The sequence below is a fragment of the Xenopus laevis genome, chromosome 4L (genome assembly GCF_017654675.1).
Source record: "Xenopus laevis strain J_2021 chromosome 4L, Xenopus_laevis_v10.1, whole genome shotgun sequence".
Classification (NCBI taxonomy): domain Eukaryota; kingdom Metazoa; phylum Chordata; class Amphibia; order Anura; family Pipidae; genus Xenopus; species Xenopus laevis.
The window spans coordinates 110,832,438-110,853,933 of NC_054377.1; the positions used below are offsets into that span (position 1 = coordinate 110,832,438).

Below are 21,496 nucleotides of genomic sequence, written 5' to 3' on the forward strand. Positions count from 1 at the left end.
TGGCCACAATCAGTACGTCACTCTTGGATTTGATTCTCCACTAGGATTATATCATTCTTACCCACGATGAGTAGCTTTTTCTTGGATTTGATTCTCCACTTGGGATATATTATTCTTGCCCACAATGAGTACGTCACTATTGGATTTAATAAAGAACTTGCTCAAATTGAACCTGGCCCCAAAGTTCCCCACCATTCAGATTCACTCAGCGTTATTTGGGGTATCCATTAATTCAGAGCAGCAGTTCAATGCCACTGTCCTTATTGGGGCACTAGCTGAGAAAATGCCCCATGTGACATGACTAACTCAAAGTTTAAAAATGCTACAGATATGCTACAGATATGGGGATCCCTTATCAAAATCCTTGATAACAACCAATATATGTATGAAATCTAAAACTCTGTGACCATATAAATGCAAGAAAACCATGGAATGAATCCCTGCCCCTGTGGAATTTACAATCTAAGCTCCAATCACACACACATTACAATTTTGAGGTGTCAAAAGCAGAGCAGATAGATCCTTGGCTATAATCCATAGTAGGACCCGGGAACAATGCAGCAATGCTCCGGCTATAAAACCAGTTCAGATGAGCTTTGGGGGACCATCACTAATAGTTTCCCAACTGTAACCTCAGTAAAGTGTGAAAGGGGGGTTTCTGACCAAATTGTTGACCAAAAGCAGATCTTGAACCCAAAGAGTATGAAAACCAGTGCCGTAATAAAATCTAGGGATTCTGACTTTTTCAGCAGGATTAGGATTTGGCCGAATTCTTCTGCCCATTCAAACCGAATCCAAATTTGCATATGCAAATTAGGGGCGGGGAGGGAAAGCATGTGACTTTTTGTCACAAAACAAGGAAGTAAAAAATGTTTTCCCCTTCCCATCCCTAATTTGCATACGCAAATTCAGTTCAGTATTCGGCCGAATCTTTCACGAAGGATTCGGGGGTTTGGCCGAATCCAAAATAGTGGATTTCGTGCACCCCTAATAAAAACCAAACATTTATTCCCCTGGCTTTGCAAATATACTGAAAAATACACATTGTTATATATGTGCAAAAAAAGAAAAATATGTTACTATATAAAGCCACCTCAGTGCCATTTATTAATCAGGAAGATGTACAGCAGGAGATGAGGCTGAAATAATCCCCAGTATGTAATAACTTTATAGAACAAAGTCTCGGCACAAGTAATACTATGCAACTACATAACATCTTAATACTCCTAAACTGTCAGGGAACTGTTCTCATCCTAGAAAAAAAGAAAATATATACAAGCTGATTAGGCCCCTGTTTGAGGCATGGTGTATACAGCATAGGGTATACTAGTCTGGATAAATGTCATTTGCTGTATACAGCATAGGGTATACTAGTCTGGATAAATGTCATTTGCTGTATACACCATGCATGGAGCAGGGATCTAAGTAGTCCAGAAAGCTTGCATTTTATAATGGACTAAGTTAGCCAATAAAAGTTATTACCTACTTTGTACTTTCTGGTTTTGATCTACGGGTAACACTCTGATACTAGAAAACATCAATAAACTACAAAGCAAAATATTACAGCGGAGGCTGGAACCAGGCTTCCATCACTTACAGAAACATAGGGGTATGTACTGTATGCGCATCTGATGACCAAACCCAATCAAAAATATTTCAGGCCAGCATGGACTTTGGACTTCACATGGACCAGGTTTTTTACTCGTCTTCAGCCTGTCACATGAGACAGTGACACTATTATTCCATTGACACATCTAACATGGTTTAGTAAAGGAATTTAAGAAGTTTCACCAAAAAAAAAAAGAAAACATAAGGAGAATATAAACAGATCTATGTGTTAGTGTTGAGGTTTATATTGGTCAAGTTTTCAGGATAGAGAAGCCACATTGTTAGATCTGGGGTAGAAGTGGAGTTACTGCTAATGCGGATGAAACTGTTTCTCAATACATTTTAACAATGTTGTTTTTGGATTATTTTTTTTACAGTAAAAACTCAATTTTACAGACATTGATTCTAAGGGGCATCTTTATCAAGGGTAGAATTTCGAATTGAAAAAACATTGAAATTCTATTAAAAAAATTTCGACTTAATTTCGGTTGTTTTTAAAGGCGAAAAGGTCCGTATTCGGCCAAATTCGAATTGTTCGAATGGAAGGAATAGCGCATTCAATCGAATCTATTCTAAGTTTTTACTAAAAAAAGCTTTGATTTTTCAAAGTCCACAAATTGACTCCAAATAGGTTCTAGGAGGTCCCCCATAGGCTAAAATAGCAATTCGCCAGGTTTTAGATGGCGAATGATCGAAGTCGAAATTTTAAAGAGACAGTACATGATGAATTGGATCTACTGCGCATGCGCCGAAAGTCACGAAGTTTCCGAAAAAATAAATCGTGAAATTCGGGCGCATGCATAGTAGATCCAACCGGCAAATGCCTCCTACTGCGCATGCGCCACCAAACGTAGATCAAAACAGGAAGAAGAGCGCTCGGACGAAGATGGAGCCCGTCAACTCGGCAAGAGAGGACCTGAACGGAGGGGTGACTACCAAGTTAGGGGCATTTGCCCAGGGGGGGAGGTAGGACAGGAGGGAAGGGGGACTACGGGGGGAGGGGTTTTGCACCAAAAGGGTTTCCTTCCCCTTTAACCCTCCGTGCTCTGCGTTTACATTTGTGAGCTAGCGTTGTCATGTAAGTGTAGGGGCCACTATGGGTTAATCTGCCCTGCAGCTTTAAGGCCCCCACCCTTTTATTAGTGTGATCTGCCCAGAGAGGTAATGACAGCTTCCTGCTATAACACTGCTATATAGTGTGGGAGTGGCCTCTTTCTCTTTGGCCTGTGGATGGTGATCCAGTTGGGTGTGCCCAGGGGAGCCTGGGTACAGCTAGGCCCAGAAAGGCCCATGTGCTTTGGAGAAGAATTCGGGGACCAGGAAACCCTGTGAATGAGGAATAGTTACACTAGGGCAGACTTGTCATAGTCTCTCTAGGAGAGAAAGGCAGATAGGATAGAGAGAAAGAGTAGCTGAAGCTCCAACAAGGATTTGCAGTAAGGGAGTAGCTTCCCAGAGGCTCTGTGTGTTGCCTCCAGTCAGGGACCTCAGTGAAGAGGGACTGTAGGGTAGAAGCTGCTTTCCTGACAACTTCCAGGAGGGAATGTGTGTGAATTCTGCAAATGCCTAATGGAGGCTCTTCCTTATGAAATGCCTAATGCCTGCAGCTCTGTGTGAGTTTTGTGCTATTGCCTCATCTCCTGCGTGCGTAACAAACCTGTGGTCACTTGCCTTGTGCATAGTTCAATAAACCGTTACTGTTTGTACCATAAGAACCTCCTGGCGCCCATCTTTTGTATGTTTGTATGCACAGTAGCCTGAGGGATGTAGTTGCACTACACCGTAGAGGGAACACTTCCACATGGCGAAGGCCCTGACCCTGTTGTGTAAGTTGCATGTAGCCAATGCTCTACCCTGCTAGTGGGTATTTGATGAAATATCGCCAAATAGGTGCTACATCGGCTTTGAGAACGGAAGAGAAGGGCTGAGGAGGGAGGACTGAGTGACGAGAGCTTAGAAGGGAAGGGCTGAGGGCTAAAGAAGGAGGATATTAAGAGTAGAAAACAAAAATAGGGGAGGAAAAAAATAAGAGAAAAGGGAAAGAGTAAGAAAGTCATGTGATGAAAAGCAGAAAAGTGTTACTAGAGTACACAGGAATGAACATGTGTAAAGGATACAGCAAGTCTTGTGTTCCCGGTGGCTCCTGAATGCAGCTGACTTTGTCAAGAAGTTCATTTATGATGCTACTTTCTGCATCTCCGATGGCACATTTTGTGCCCTGAAGCTATAGGATACAGACAGTGACTTGGCACGCATTTCCCAACAGCCTTAGCACCGCAGGTAGGGTTGCCACCTTTTCCATAGAAAATTACCAACCTTCCTATATATTTAACTTTTTATATTAATAACATTGGAATCAACCATCATTTTTACCAGCCAGGCTGGTAAAATACTGGCCAGGTGGCAAACCTAACTGCAGGGATTAAAGGTAAATGCTTACCTGCAGCAAGAAGTCCCTTAATTCCACAGCAACAGAAAAGGGAATGTCTGATAAGTGGATTTTTGCTGCATTCTCAATAACTTGCTTCATCTCAAACAGAGGAAGAGTATCAGTGCAGCTGTACTTTAGGAGCTTTAAACAAAGCAACACATTCAGTTAAGTGTCACATATACTGTGTGAATAAGATGGAATCTATCAACGTATCTGTTTCTACTGATTGACAGTGGCTAAATCAGTTATAAAGTGATTCATTTTAGAATTTGGTACAATGAAAAAAACTACATGTAAGAATTGATAAGTAGAAGTATATTTGTATATAGTAGAGATGGGGTATGTTGAGGTATTGCAAACTAAAAACAAACTAAAAACAATGCACCTGCAGGACAATTCCACTGGCAATAATATTGTGAGCAGTGACAGTGGTGTTGCTTGTAACTCCTGTGTCTGTGTTGCTAAAGGCTTCTTTTTTTCATAATATATTTTTAAGTTTTTCCATTTACAAACAAAATGATAATGAAACGATAGGGCACCATTAATAATAATTATACAGACATTAACATTGGGGCTCATTTATAAACACTGGGCAAATATGCACCTGGGCAGTAACCAATAGCTACCAATCAGTGATCAGCTTTTTTCAGCCAGCTGCGGGTTGAACTCTGAAAGCAATCATCTGATTGGTTGCCATGGGTTACTGCCCAGGTGCAAATTTGCCCTGTGTTTATAAATAATCCCTCACTGTGAACAATCACTTGAACAAGGGACTAGCCCCTGAACATGTTGTGATTAAAGGAGAAGGAAAGGCTAAAATTAAGTAAGCTTTATCAGAAAGGTCTATATAAATACACCAGTAACCCCTCAAAGTAATGCTGCTCTGAGTCCTCTGTCAAAAGAAACACAGCATTTATTTCCTTCTATTATGTACACATGGACTTCTGTATCAGACTTCCTGCTTTCATCTTAAAATTCCAGGGCTTGAGCATGCTCTGTTTGCTCCTCTCCCCCCTCCCTGTTGTAATTTGAGCCCAGAGATATGAGTGAGCAGGGAGAGACTCAGGCAGGAAGTGATGTCACACCAAGCTAATATGGTGGCTGCTATCCTAAACAAACAGAGGCATCTTCTAGATCTTTTAACTCAGGTATGGTAAAGCATGCTGCAGAATAAATATAGCGTTCTAAATTGCACTATTGTGGTTAATCTATTGGCAATAAACTGCCTTGGAGCTTTCCTTCTCCTTTAAGCACCAATAAAGGGTGATTGCAGACTAAAGCATTGCCTATGTTCTAGTCTGTTTCAACTTTATATATTTGTATAATCATAGATTATGTGATAAGTAACACCTCCCATTCTATGCAGATTCAGGTATCACGTTGTACCGGTTTGGACGGTGTATAGGATTTGACTTATTTGGTGCAAATGCAAAAATACCCCATTAAGCCATTTCTTTGCACTTTGCACACTGTATTCTGCCCCTGGGCCAATGGACGCAGGTCTCTGCACTCAATATTGGAGCACAGAGACTGGCATCTCTCCACCACGAATACATTGTTGACTGCATTTATTGGTACTACATTGGTAAATAGCAGAAGGGGGGGGGGGAGGCAGCAATAGGGCCATGGCAGACAGTAAGGACAGGGCTGGCCTGCACCTACTGATACTGCTGCTTTGCTTCAGCTGTGTGTGCAGTGCTAAAATTTGGAGGAACCAAGAGGAATATGCAAAGATGCCAAAAAGGTTTCAGTTAAACCTTTTAAAAGTTCTGAAGCAAATCTGCCTGCTGACAGCTAGATATTAGCCATATAAAATTGCTAGTATCTTTAGATAGAATTCCCATTAATTTGGACAGTGAGGGCCCATCATAAGGTTATGAGAGTGAGAGCCCATCATAACATTATGATCAAAATTCAGAGAAAATATTCTGCTTCACTAGAGTTTGCAATACCACATGTTCCTTCTAAATGATCGAGATAGCTTTTAGTAATTCAAATCTATACAAGTAAGTCTGTTCCTCCTCACCATACTCATAAAGCGAAGGACGCCACGCTGCAGGAAACCGCTCTGTGCACCGTTCAGACATGTGAACAATACAAAGTGATTGGATGGTTGTGAAGCCACATGAAATGCTAGAGAAAGAAACATAGCACAAATAAACATTAGTACATAGTGATATTAAACCCACAATGCCATGTGTTATCTTATCTAATACAAACTGTTTCTCAAGTTGTTATGGCTGAAAACAGTTCTTTTGTTATTTGTGTTAAATATGGGATCTGAATCATGTTTATAAATAAAATATTTGGGCATCAAAGTCTTTAATTTTTTGGATTACAGTGTGAAATATGAAGTATTTTCTATAACAGATACAAATGGAGAATTATTGTTAAAGGTAGATGCCAATGGTTTTTACATTTATGGTTGTTGGTATTTTTTTTATGGGGGTTATTTATTAAAGCTCAGCTTTTTTTGGTGGGGCTTTTAAAGGAGAAAACTCAAATTTTCAAGATTTATTATACCCTGAAGCTGCTAAAAGTCCAGATCCAAAAATACTCAATCTCAAACCTGTCGAGATCCTGTTGAAGTCAATTGCAAATGTCTCTTTTACAATTTTAAGATATCGTGGTCTGGGTTTTATATTATATTCCGAAAAATTTGGGGGTTTCGGGCGATAACTTGGAAAAAATCGTGGAATCAAATATAAAAAATGGGTACAATTCGAGTTTTTTCACGATTTTACAGAAACTTTTCCTGAACCAAATTTTTTGAGTTATTTGATTAATAAATAAGCTAAAATTGTGGATGGGAGTTTGGTTGAGTTTGTTTTATGAGGAAAATTTGTTTTAGCAAATAACCCCCTTTATGTAGTGCTGTCCTGCTTTTCTAATTGAAAACGTACATGATCTGATCATGATCATAAGGGAAAATATTCTGTAACAGGCATGGGTCTTACCCTGGTACAGTAACCCAGATCATCCAGTCACATGTTTACTTTCCCTATTCTAACTGTGCCAGGGAAACAAAATGATGTTACTTGACTTATGTACCCCAGACGTATGTCAAATATGTGAAATCATGTTTAGTTTGTGCATGTGGAATTGTACACCAGCACTTCTGGTTATTCAAACCTTATTTTTTTTTATAACCCATAAGAATTCTATGACAATGTTATACAAAATGCCAAAACACTCATTTCTAATAGAACATCTACAGAAAGTGTTTGCCTTTTTACCTATCAAAACACAAAATGATGTATATAAAATCACCAATTAAAAGTTGTATGTTTAGAATACTTCAGCTTTACCAATATCTTTGTTTTTGATAAACAGAAATTCTAAGAGAGATCCAAGGCAGCCAATGGACGCCTGCACAAGAAGAAGGTGCTTCTGTCGAAGAGCAAAATGGTAGAAAATGAATTAATTCAGCTATGTGCTAAAAGAGGTTCTAATTGAATACAAATAAAAACATAATTGAATTACATAGTGTAGTATGTAAGGTAATTAAAAAAATGAGTAGAGACATAAATGAGAATAAGGATTTAGTCATATTTTGAAACACAGAGGGGGTCATTTATAGAGTTTGCACAGCACATATTTATTTGCAAATGGTTGTTCTGCACATGCTTTTTTTCTGAACGCTAATATATTGCACTGCTCTGCCCAACTTTCCAGTTCTGCAAATTCGCATTATGAATAAATTTTCACAAATGGCTCACAAATGAAACGGAGGTGCCCTCTGTGTGAGGTTGTTGAGTGCAAAAAATAGTGTTGACAGTAACTTAAATTCGCAATTTGAGAAACGGTTTTGCCGATATTTTCTCCGCCACCAAAGTTGCGGTGTAATTCAAATGCCATTTGCGATTTTTGACATATTTAAATAGCTCTTATAGACATTTGCATTGTGAAAAAAAAAATCACATTTCTGTTTGCACACTCTTATTCAGCTTAAGAAATGTAACCATGCGTAGGGCAAATATATTCACTGTGCGAACCAGCCCTGCGCAAAGTTTATAAATAAGCCCCAGAGTGTTCCTCCGTCAGTAGAGAATAAACTGACTTGGTCACTATTTGTATGTGTTGATAGAAGTGAAATCTGTTTGCTACTACACACACCAGTGTTTTCCGACCAAATTCCGCACGTATGCGGTCCGATTCCTTTCCTGTCAATGCATACACATAAGAGGCAATAGGGAGCTGAACTGATGTTCATTCAGTCGCGAAGGAAACAGTTACTGTGACACTTAAAGGAGAACTAAACCCTAAGAATTAATATGGTTAAAACTGCCATATTTTACATACTGAGCTTATTGTACCAGCCTAAAGTTTCAGCTTCTCAGCAGCAGCAATGCTCCAGGACTTCAAACTTGTCACGGGGTCACCATCTTGGAAAGTGTCTGTGACGCTCACATGCTCAGTGGGCTCTGAGCAGCTGTTGAAAAGCTAAGCTTAGGGGTTGTCACAAATTATCAAGCAGAAAATGTTGGTCTGTAATATAAACTGATGTTACAAGGCTGATTATTAAATTATCATGCTAGTTCCTGTGCTGCCATGAAGTAATTATCTGTATTAATTACTAATCAGCCTTATATTGTGACATATATATTCTATGTGTACTGTATATTGTTAGTGGGTCCCTAAGCTCAATGACAACAGCACAGAGCTTGTGCAGTGAATCAGCAGAAAATAAGATGGGGAGCTACAGGGGCATCTTTGGAGGCACAGATCTTTACTGTTAAATGGCTGTGGTTGCCTTGGGCTGGTACAGAAGCCCAAAACATAATGTACAACATTTCTGCCCTACTTGTTTAGTTAGGCTTTAGTTCTCCTTTAAAACTTTACAACATGAATACAAAAAGTACACGTATCAGAACACAATACAGAGGCAAAAGCTGAAGTTTATCTTTGGCTAGTGTCACACGTGGCAGTTTCTTCAGGTGTCTACTCACTCGTGTCTCTGCACTGACAAGCACTGCATTGCATGGGTACAGACACACTGTGCTCATGTGCTGAAATACCAAAATATTGGTATAAGTAAACTTGTAATGCTTTCACTTGCCTGCACTCCCCCCAATGGAAAACTTACTGTGGATGCCCATGTTTTGCTCTCTCACTTTCTCATATTTTCAGTTGAATATCTCCACCAATCTTTTCCATTGCCCTATCACTTTTATGGGTTTTTAATGTAGCAATCGTCATTAATCTACAATGATCACAATGCCATCATGACTGCTAAGATACCTGTATTAGAAAGTTCTGCAAAGCTGCAACAAGATAGAGAGTACTTTGAGTATTCAGAGGCTGTAGAGTGGATTCATCCAGTGGCTGATCTGACAGCTTTGTTTTGAGCAGAGCTGATGAAAATGATTGTCTGAGTAGTGTTTTCAGCAGCTGAATGATGCTGACTGGAAGAAAGAATGGAGAAATATACAAAATGCATTACAAAACAATCAGGAAATTGCAAATCAGCAAATGTTTTATTATAATTCACCCAGTCCAACCTGTACCTAATAACAAGGGGGATTTTCCTGGACTACTGAAAGAAATGAGGTGTAGCATTTTATCCAAATCCACATGGAGGGTTCTGTGAACCTATCACAACATAAATTGTTAGATATAATGAATACAAATATGAAATCACACAGACCATTTGACAGAAGTTCATTTTTGGTTTCTCTTTAAACAGTTCAGCAGTACGAGATGTATGGAATTACAGGTATGGAATTAATATAATACAAATTTTAACAAATTCCTTTTTCGTTGTAATAATAAAAAAGTACATTGTACTTGATCCAAACTAAGATATAATTAATCCTTATTGGAAGCAAAACCAACCTATTGGGTTTATTTAATGTTTACATGATTTTCTAGTAGACAGGGGCCCATTTACTTAGTTCGAGTGAAGGAATAGAATAAAAAAACTTCGAATTTCGAATGTTTTTTTTGGCTACTTCGACCATCGAATTGGCTACTTCGACCTTCGACTACGACTTCGAATCGAACGATTCGAACTAAAAATCGCTCGACTATTCGACCATTTGATAGTCGAAGTACTGTCTCTCTAAAAAAACTTCGATCCCCTACTTCGCCACCTAAAACCTACCGAAGTGCTAAGGGGAAGGCCCCCTTAGGCTTTCTAATGTTTTTTTGGTCGAAGAAAAATCGTTCGATCAATGGATTAAAATCCTTCGAATCGAACGATTCAAAGGATTTAATCCTTTGATCAAACGATTTTTCGTTCGATCAAACTATTTGCGGTAAATCCTTCGACTTTGATGTCGAAGGATTTACATTCGACAGTCGAATATCGAGGGTTAATTAACCCTCGATATTCAACCATAATGAATTTGCCCCTTAAGGTATGGAGATCCAAATTAAGAAACCCCCTAGGTCCCGAGCATTCTGTATAACAGGTTCCATACCTGTATCTTGTTTCCAAATGCATTTTGTACACAGATTTTTACTTTTAGATTCATGCTACATAAAGTAAATGACAAACAGTACTTGTGCATGGAAGACACGGGAAATAATAAATAAATAATAATAATAAATAATGTAAAAGAAAAAAAAAACAATTAAAATCATTAAAACTGCTAACCTCCAAATTGTAACAGTGCTGTAAATGTACCAAAGTGGAGGTAATAAACCATGAAGAGCAACACAGAGTCTGTAATGATTCACTGGAAGAGGAGGGAGCCCATGTAAGTGCTAACATTTGCTCTATCCGGTCAATGAGGCTGCAGTTGGAAAGAAGCATAGCTGTCCCTGAAATATCAATGGTGAAATACATTGATTATAATGTATCAATCAAGTTTTTATTTTTTATCATAAAAAAATTACAATTCAAAATAGTTCAAGCATGTATAGGAGATCTGAAAAGAACCTGCTACACACATAAAAGACAAGAGGAGATTGATTTAATAGTGAATGAAAGAATTCCACAGAAAAAAACCTTGATTTCCCTACTCTTACACGTCTTTTCTTTTTTTTATCAATACATTTTCCTGAAAAATTCTTGTGTGGGAATAAACATGAAAAAATTGTGAAAAAAATGAATCGCTTAAATTTTTTCAGATTTCTTTTTGATTTTTGCCCGAAAACCACAAAATCTTCAGATTATTGCACGAAACCCAGCACAGATCAAGATATCTTTGGGACTTCTCCCATTGACAAGTAAAAAAATTCAGGTTTTTGGCATTTGGAGTTTAATAAATAACCCCTATGTGTCAAAGTCATCCAAGCCCCTTGAATTTGTCATCACACCAGGCAGTAGGCAGATATTCCACAGCATCATTCCCTCACTTTGAAGAACCATTTGTGGTGTTTGTTTTGTTTCTCAAGTGTAAAAGGGTGGCCTCTTGTTCTTTGTTCCTTTCTTTTATGAAAGATTATCTTTATTGATTTGTTAATGAGAAGAGACACAGTTTCCAGTCATGCAAATATACATTATCATGTAAAACATATCATTATTTATAGAGCTCTGGGTCTGTGGGTCAGCAAGTCATCCCTCCCATATTTTCCTGATATTGTCCAGGCAACCTCATGACACGTATGTCCAGTGTCGGACTGGGGGGGCCCACCGGGAATGCTGTCCAGGACCCCCCTTCCAGCCCCCACTGCTCCCTCATTGTGATTGGTGCTCATGCACAGCCGGCACCACGCGCATGCGCAAATGGCACCACTCGGCGCGCATGCGAGGTTGGCGCTGCACAGCGCCCACCCCAATATCGGGAGAGGGGGTCTGGCCCGACAGGGGGCCCATGAAGGTCGGGGCCCACCAGTCCGACCCTGCGTATGTCAGTTTAATAATAAATAATAAAAAAACACAAGGGTAGGAGGCTCCAAGGCTTTCCATGTATGCAAAATAGTTTCTTTGTGTAGTGTAAAAGCTGCTGTAGACACAGTCTATCACTGGAGGGTAAAGTGATTTCCTCTAGATGTCCCAGTAGGCAAAATGCAGGTCTACAAATTATTGGAGATCTTTTCTCCTTTCTATCTGTCTGAGATGTTCTCTAACATACTTGTAAGGAATAACTATGTACCCCCACAAGCACAGGGACTTTTAGAAAACCACCTGCCCATGTATTGCTAAATTATATTCTAGTGCTACACTGCATATGTCAGTATAAGAAAGACTTTTCCGGTGGCAATACATATTTTGTATCTTTTATTTTAACACCTATAAGAGTCAAGTAAATACTTTCATTTATCTGCAGAAGTTACAACTAACAGTATGGAAATGTGTGCCTAGGTATCACAGTGAGTCTTAAGGATATACCTGAAATGCTTTTAGGTACAAAATGTGTGGCCTAAGACAGATGTATCCATGTCTATTCACAGTGTAACCTGCAATAGTCCAGCTGGTTTCAACCAAAGCAGCCATGTAAATATAACACTAATTGGTTGATGCTGGCATAACAGTATAGTCTGTATCTAATATAGTGCTTCAGTCCTTCATACTTTCAGAACTTACAAGTCATTAACTATTTGTAAAAACATTGTTACTAAGCAAGGGGAGATCCTGTTCTGGTTTGCCAGCTATACCCTCTTTGAAAAATAAAAAAAATAAAAGCATTAATATAGGTAAAAATGTTGTTGAGATGCCGTTATTACCTCTTATTCTACAGTTGGCACTTGACTGGTGCAGGGTGCAGTAAATAAAGTTGAAGGAAGGCTGCAAGATGTTCATATTGTTGACATTACATTTCTTAGATAAACTGCTTACTGCAATACAGAAAGAAATTGGGCCGTGGTCAAGTTCAGTTCACAGTAGTAACAAATCACATGTTGTATGCGATCAGTACATCACAAATGAACCCTAGCACCAGAAGCTGGTTTGTATGCTAGAAAGCAAGTTGAGTAGAGTCCAAACAGAAATATACTCAGTATAAGATTTTAATTTACTACATGATTTTCCAGCAGTGTATAATGCATTTCAGCAGCTTCAGTACCAATTCTGGTGAAACTGATCCTTGTTAGGCCCCAGCTTATATAAACCATGCCCTCTGCCTATTCCTTGCTTGTATTGTGCTTTGACTCAATTTCCTGTTCCTAATATCTTGTTCCTGGTGCCCAGCTCCTGTATAAACAAACCCCTGTCTTCTCCCAACTGCAATCTGTCCGGCTTTCAGATAAAGAAGAGCTCATTATATAAAGGGACTACATTGTACAGATCATTGGAGGAACCGCAGTTAGGAAGCAAAACTAGTGCAAAAACTAACACAAAACGTGGAGATTTTTCCATTAAAACAATGAGCAACAAATATGTACAGCGTAACAGCACTATCCCTATTCAGTTTGAGTTGAACTAGGGTGTATTGTGCCCATTAAGAATCCTTTACTCTAACTACAGGAGAATCCCTGTTGGACAGTGAGGCAGATCAAGCAGATGTACCAGAAACTTTCCATTTTCCTCTTACTGCTACAGTTTCCATTTAAAGGGGTGGTTAACTTTTAGTATGTTATAGAATGGTTAATTGTAAGCAACTTTTCAATTGACCTTAATGTTTTTCTTTTTTATAGTTTTTTAATTATTTGCTTTATTCTTCTGACTCTTTCCAGCTTTCCAGTGGGGGTCACTGACCCCATTTAAAAAACAAATGCTCTTTAAGGCTACAAATATATTGTTATTAATATTTTTTATTACTTGCCCCCCTTTATTCAGGTTCTCTCCTATTCATATTCCAGTCTCTTATTCAAATCAGTGCATGGTTGCTATGGTAATTTGGAATCTAGCAACAAGATTGCAGAAATATCAAACTGGAGAGCTGCTGAATAAAAAGCTAAATAACTCAAAAACCACAAATAATAAAAAATGAAAACCAATTGCAAATTGGCTCAGGCTATCACTCTCTACATCATACTGAAAGTTAATTTAACTGTGAACAACTCCTAGCTAGGGATAGCTGGATTTAAATATTTTGGGAATTACTAAAAAAAAATTCTTAATTATTTCCGACCAGTGCAGAAAAGTGTTCTACGAACCATGATGAAGAAGTTTAAAGTCAGTGCTGTCCATCATTCCTTCTGACTGGCTTTTAAGCTTCACCAGATACAGCAGCCTAAGGATCAGTGGCAAGTTTTTTTCTGTGGGGAAATGAATGGACATTGATACTGACATAGTGTTTTAAGTGTTGCACAACCTATGATTGTTTAATAAGATAATTACATTTTAACATATAAAGTGAGAAAGTAGACTAAGTAATACACTCCTAAGTGTACAAGAAGGAGAGAAAAGAAAAGAAAACTTTTAAAGAAAAGTGGATAAAATTGCAAATCACAAAAACGTATTGAAAACTGCCGGCACTTAAAAGCTATTCAGAAAGGTAGACTTTTCATGATTTTAATGATTTGGAACAGTTCCCTAAGCCTAGCCCCCTACTCTCCTGCTCATCTGTCTGACTACTCTGCTGAGCTGGCTGACGACTGTTACTTTGTATCAACAGCAATCTGTCCTTAGCCTGCATCCTCTAAACCCCACAATTCCCTGCACACGTGATATCAATAAGGAACGGAACATCACAGTGCAATGCATTGTGGGTCATGTAGTTCATGCATGCTGTCTGTAAGATGTGGAGAAGTTGTTGCAATTTGTAACATCAGCGTTTAGTCCCTCCTTCCCTGCCAGGATTTCAAATGATGCAGAAAGAGAAGAACTGTTAAACAGCTGGATTTCAGCCTAGAAAAAGTCATTTATTCATAATTTTTGAACAAATAGGTAACTGTGATGGGTATATTAGGGGTTTCTGTGTTTTGTGGGCCTCTTTATCAAATTTTGGTTTGGAAGCCAGAGTTCCCCTTTAAACATGAATGTGTTTGGAAAAAAAATGTGTGGGCATACATTGATAATATTTTACAGCAGATATTTGAATCAAGAACTAAACTTATAAAAAAATTAATGTACAGTTATCATTTGAGCAGAAATAATAACATGGTATAGACAGTGCTTGAATTGGGGTGAAAAAAGTGGAGGGATGATAGGGAAGCTATGTGTGGCAAGTGCAGCTCGGCGTGCTGAAAAAACATAGCCCTCCCACAACCATAAGCCATACCTACTGTTAAAATAAACCTTACCCACCAATACTTTCTGGTTTCACCTACTTTAAAGAAAACCCAATTTGGTATTTCCTTCTGATGCAGAGTTTTATTCCTAGTATGTACAGTATAACCCAGGTAAGTGGTCTGTTAGGACCCCAAAATTAAAACTGTGCATATGACTTTTCTTGGCACACCATTTATATTCTAAGAAAACACAGAAGCCAGCCTGTGAATTGTGTCATCATACAGCACAACCCAGTATATTCTATGAAAACTTCTATTGTTTCCACTGGCTGTGGTATTTGTCCCCTCTGTTTTTCTAACCTGTAAGGTCTGTTTCTATACCTCGTCCTTGGTATTGGCATTCAGTAGAAGATATAGTTGGTGAAACAGTCCAAGGTCGACGCAGAACTTTGCTGCAAAAATCTCTTTATTCACACAACATGTTTCGAGCAAAATTGCCCTTTGTCAAGTGTACAAATTACCAATTAACACACCATCTTTATGGGAAATAGGTGGGAGGGGAAACGAAAGTGGGTGTAAGAGTTACAATTTTAGTTAGGGAGTTAACCCATTATTTACCCCCCGGGTCTAGTGCAACTATAAAACTACATTATTGCATCAAAATCGTGTCATTATACAATGGTTATTAAAAGCAATTAATAACAATTAATAAAAAATTAGTAAAAAATTACTATAACACCTCCACAGTGTACAAAGTGCTTGTGTCTTCTTATAAATTATTATCCTTTAGTCATCAAAGACGTGCTGGGTAAGACAACCTCTGTTGTAGGCTTCAACACAACCTGGTTGGTAAAAACATATATACAATAAAAAGCCTAGTACTGCAATTATTTTGCCTACTGGAGGATTCACTTGACACATTTGTAGCAAGCTATAGCCGCATTAACTATTTCAATTCAAGTCACCGGCGGCCATCTTGGAGGAGCAAGCTGAGACGCTCAGCAAATACCGCGAGATGTTACAGGCACGGAAGCAGAGTAAACTGGAGCGCGACAAGGAGGATTACAGGCTAAACCGCGTCTACACGTGGAAAGAGGACCGAAGGCGGCAGCGCTCCCAAAGATACCCACCACGCTACAGGGGACAAGAGAGCGGACTGCCAGGTCCTGTACATGGAAGCAATGCGAATTACGGCGCAGCCGCACTAAGTGAACACGGCAGCCAGGCAAGCGACTCGGAAACCAGTACTGCATCTTCAGCGTCCGTTTTTTTAGGCGAGCGGATGCCAAGGGACAAAAGCGACGGAAAAAGAAAAAATTCAAGAGAACCAATACCCAGAGAACAGTACCCGTATCGGAAACGCCAGCAGAGGAGGTAATGGATTTAATAGTTAATCTTTCCTCCCATGAACTAACTACAGCCGAGAGTACTGTGTTAAATAAAGGGTTAGGCTTTGTCCCCACTTATATCAGTGACCCTGTAAACTGGGAAGTGGACTTTTTGAAATTCACAAGGAACATTAAGCTAAAAATGCAATTTATTGGTAACAAACAATGTCCTAATGAAAGGAAGGTATTGCTAAAAAACCTAGCAGTTACATGCCAGACATAGATAACCAGGCCATCAATATGTTTGAGAACGTTGTGTTAAATGATGTTAAACAGGTGTGGGAAAAAAATGTGCCGAGGGCCATCACTGGGAATAACCTCACCCAAAAACAAGGTACGGCGATGGGGAGTAATGTGGCCCCGTCGTATGCTAATTTGTTTATGGCACAGTATGAAGATCAACACATTTACAAATCTGAATTTTGGCAGTATATTTTGGGGTATTATCGTTACATAGACGATCTCTTCTTTCTCTGGCAGGGAGATGAATCTTCCCTGGTCGCCTTTATTGATTATCTAAATAATATTCCATCCACTATTCGTTTTACGGCATCTTGGAGTAAGACTGCAGTTTCATTCCTTGACATAATGATTACCTACCAATCAGGTAAATTCAAAACAAGTATTTTTCGTAAATCAACGGATCGCAATAATCTTTTACATGCCACAAGCTTTCATCCTCCGGCACTAATCAAAGCCCTACCATATTCACAGATGCTTAGGGTCAAACGAATTACATCTGAAACAGAGGAATTGGGGAAATCATTGACAGTAATGGCTGATAGGTTTCGTGAGCGTGGTTACACGCAAGAAGTTGTGGATCAAGCGTTAGTCAAGGTAAATACAGAGAGGCAGAGACGAGACAATACTAAAGATAAGAAGGTCTTTGTAACAAAATATACTACGGCTAGTCGCTTTATCAAACATATTGTGCAGACACATTGGCATCATTTACAGACAGATGCCATTTTGGGATCTGTTTGTCAAGATATTCCAATGTTTGCCTACAAACGGGGGAAAAATTTAAGAGATGTACTGGTTAAGGCTGATAACAAGTCGCATTATGTGACACAACACTTTTTGTCTAATCCGCAGCCCGGCAATTTCAGATGCTACAATTGTTCGGTGTGTAATAGCATGTTACAAGGGACATCTTTTGCACATCCCAGAACAGCACAAAGATTTCAGATTAAACATCGAATCACGTGTCAATCCACACATGTGATTTACATGATTGTCTGCCCATGTGGTCTTTACTACATAGGCAAAACAATACAGAAGCTTAAGGATAGATTTTTGAAACACAAAAGTGTCATAAAAATTGGGAAAGATACCACTCCGCTAGTGACACATTGTAGAGAACATAATCACAACATATCTTCCTTACGTCTTATGGGAATTGATCAAATAATCTCCCCCGGTGGGGGTGTTGACAAGAACACCTTACTCTTGAGGAGAGAGGCTGAATGGATTTTCCGTCTAGACACTGTTACTCCTATGGGTCTAAATGATACATTGAATTTATCCTGCTTTTTACAGACCAGGTAATTTGGATGGCCTATGCTCAGCCTTTGGAGATGCTCTTAGACTCATATGAGATATACCTCCTGGTATGTATGACTGCCCTGATATATACGATGGTTGTGGTAAATGTCATATTTACTTTACTTAATAACATATTCTCTCTTTCTGTTTTAGGGGTTAAATTCATTACCCCATTACATGCTGATTATGCACCATTGTGAGATGTTGGACCAAGGGGACGCGTTATCTGAAGTGTTAAAGCAGTATTGCTTGAGATACATTGCCTCTCATGCTTGTTTCACTTGTTATAGTTTTTTTGCTGTTTTCATATTGATTGAATGTCCCACTTATGGCCCTTCACTCTCACTCATCATGGTACCTTTTGATGGTGGAACGCATTTGCGTTCCAGAGGGTATCCCATAATGCATCTGGATTTATTGATTTGCAGTATGGAGCATCACACATAATCAAAATGTATTTGGACATTATACTACTATTCTTTTATATGACAGCACCACTACTATTGTATTGAATGCCCTCTTCTCTCATTAAATGCGCTAGTTCCGTTCACTTCCGGTGTTTGGAACGCATTTGCGTTCCGGAAGTACTCCCATAATGCATTGGGGATGTGTTGCTCACTTTGCAAACCGGAAGTGACGTCACACGCGCTCATGTGCGATCGTTTGCTACTGATTGACTGTATGTGCCACAAGGTATTTAACTGTCCTGTTTGTACTGTTCTGTCTGCCTTTTTTTTGATTTTTGTGCCCCTGATGAAGACCTCTATAGGTTGAAACGCGTTGGGCAACATGCTGTTGCCATGTGGGGTAACTAGCATGCAATAAAATTCGTTTTTATTTAATTATAGAGTGTGCTTTCCTCTTTTTTGAATACTAAGTAGTTATACTGAGGGCTATGTATGACATTGTTGCTAATAGGTGACTTGAATTGAAATAGTTAATGCGGCTATAGCTTGCTACAAATGTGTCAAGTGAATCCTCCAGTAGGCAAAATAATTGCAGTACTAGGCTTTTTATTGTATATATGTTTTTACCAACCAGGTTGTGTTGAAGCCTACAACAGTGGTTGTCTTACCCAGCACGTCTTTGATGACTAAAGGATAATAATTTATAAGAAGACACAAGCACTTTGTACACTGTGGAGGTGTTATAGTAATTTTTTACTAATGTTTTATTAATTGTTATTAATTGCTTTTAATAACCATTGTATAATGACACGATTTTGATGCAATAATGTAGTTTTATAGTTGCACTAGACCCGGGGGGTAAATAATGGGTTAACTCCCTAAATAAAATTGTAACTCTTACACCCACTTTCGTTTCCCCTCCCACCTATTTCCCATAAAGATGGTGTGTTAATTGGTAATTTGTACACTTGACAAAGGGCAATTTTGCTCGAAACATGTGTGAATAAAGAGATTTTTGCAGCAAAGTTCTGCGTCGACCTTGGACTGTTTCACCAACTATATCTTCAACCCAGTATATTCTATATTAACCAACATTATTCCTCTTCTTTCTTCTATATATTTTACCATATTTTATTTTGTCTCTCCATTTTATTTGCATGCAGAAGTGGGGAGGAGCAAAAGAAAGCTCCGGTATTACAATGGAAACAGTGCTGTATTCAATAGGGTATGCAAATTCACAGAAATAAACAAGTGGAGGGATGGCATCCCTGTGCATCCCTCCCCAATTCCAGCACTGGTTATAGATATGCCATACCTTGTAATCCTGCAGAAGTACACTCTATTAGAATTTTCTGTAACACTTGCAAGATTCTGCTACAGAACACTGCAGAGAAATGAGCACTGCTGTTTTCGTTTAAGAAAGTTGTTAATATGATAAGCACTTTATTTGCCAGTTCTTCTGAGCCGCTGATAATTATATCCTGGTAAAAAGAAGGCAATACTGTACTGAGCTGTGTGTAGAAAAACCCTGGTTTAAATTAGATTTATCTTAATGGCATACTAAACAAAAACTCCTATACTGAAATTCCCTGCACATTCCATTGCTCTATCGGTCACGTTATTTTTACATATATATATGAAGATACAGTTCATTTCCATGTTCAGAACATTTCCACTGAATTTGATATAATTTTGAGGCGTTCATAATTCAGAGCTTATTGGGCCAAGATGGTATATTTTGACTGTATATATTAATGACAACCAACAGCCCTGCAAACAATTGTTTCATTTCTAGGATTAAGGATTGATTTATCTACACTGCACTCGTTTCCATTTTTACTTTTCCTTCCAACAAAAACTCTTAGGGGCAAATTCACTAAGCGCCGAAGCACCTAACGCTAGCGTCAATTCGCTAGCGTTGGTAATTTTCGTTACTTTGCAAATTCACTAACGAACGCTGGCATAAATTCGCTAGTGTTACTTCACACCCTTACGCCTGGCGAATTTTCGCAACGGACGTAACTACGCAAATTCACTAACGCGCGCATTGTACTGAACGCTACCTTTTACGCTAGACTTACTTCGCCACCTCAGACCAGGCGAAGCGCAATAGAGTAGATAGGGATTGCTTCAAAAAAAATTCACATTTTTTCTAAGTCCCAAAAAAACGCTGGCGTTTTTTCTATATTATGGGTGATAGGCTGAAAAAGAACGAAACATTTTTTGGGGCTCCCCTCCTTCCCCCCTACATTTCCTAACTCATGGCAACTTAACTATACAGTGAGCACATGTGTAGGGCAAAAAAAAATTTTATTTGATGTTTTGAAGGTTTCCCAGGCATTTGTAGTGATTGTACGTATTCCTCCATTGAAATTTGATTTTGCGCCGTATGCAAATTAACCATCACTAGAGTAACTTCGCTTCGCTTAGTGAATCAACGCTACCGCAACTTCGCAACCTTACGCTACCCCTAAGCGCAACTTCGGATTTTAGTGAATTTGCGGGGCGCTGGCGAAACTACGCCTGGCGAAGTGCGGCCTGGCGCAACTACGAATCTTAGTGAATTTGCCCCTTAAGGTTCCTCCAATACAACAGACCACCCTAAGGTGAAAAGGCCCAGATTAGCATGCATTAAAGACACACAATGAGAAAATCAGATCTACTACAGCTTGTAAGTAATACATACCAGTAATATGAGCAGTGCTTTCGGATTGCTTTCAAGAATATTCATCAGTGGTGACAAATTACATACATTACAGGCCTTGGTACTTGTGTGATTGCAAACTTGATGGTATTTGTCCAGCTCGCTGATCTGACTGCAGTCTAGCATAGAAATATAGAGCTCTGCTATTCTTTGGCCAAACATTTCCATTAATTGAGGATAGCAGAAGAAAAACTTGAAAAACAGAGGATGTTGAAAGTAGATGAGTTGAAGGTTACCAATGCTCTCAAGCATTCTACAGATGCCAATTGCTGCTGACTGCAAAGGGAATAAACCAGTTAGAATGGGACATTTATAAAACATTAACCTATATAAATAAATGTGGTTTTGAAAACTTTGCCAGTGACCTTTTTACTACTCTTTAGACTACTCTTTGCATTTAATAATACAACTA

At 38.9% G+C, this 21,496-nt stretch overlaps 2 protein-coding genes across 2 annotated transcripts in view; both read right to left on the reverse strand.

The window, feature by feature from the left end:
* Positions 1 to 1,372: 1,372 nt before the first annotated feature.
* Positions 1,373 to 19,899, reverse strand: LOC121403085 (meiosis inhibitor protein 1-like). The gene is made up of 11 exons (XM_041590639.1): positions 19,696 to 19,899; positions 14,024 to 14,125; positions 12,653 to 12,763; positions 10,638 to 10,804; positions 9,547 to 9,631; positions 9,281 to 9,444; positions 7,348 to 7,429; positions 6,066 to 6,172; positions 4,049 to 4,180; positions 3,726 to 3,832; positions 1,373 to 1,754 (listed from the first exon to the last, which is right to left on the reverse strand). Exons 2-11 carry the CDS (start codon positions 14,058 to 14,060, stop codon positions 1,709 to 1,711), a joined length of 1,038 nt encoding a protein of 345 aa, XP_041446573.1. The 5' UTR covers positions 14,061 to 14,125; positions 19,696 to 19,899; the 3' UTR covers positions 1,373 to 1,708.
* Positions 19,900 to 21,000: 1,101 nt separating this feature from the next.
* LOC121403084 (meiosis inhibitor protein 1-like) overlaps positions 21,001 to 21,496 on the reverse strand; it is a 34,723-nt gene continuing 34,227 nt past the window's right edge. The window contains exon 20 of the mRNA XM_041590638.1: positions 21,001 to 21,360. Coding sequence (XP_041446572.1) covers positions 21,043 to 21,360 — 318 coding nt within the window. The 3' untranslated portion in view covers positions 21,001 to 21,042. The remainder of the gene's footprint in view (positions 21,361 to 21,496) is intronic.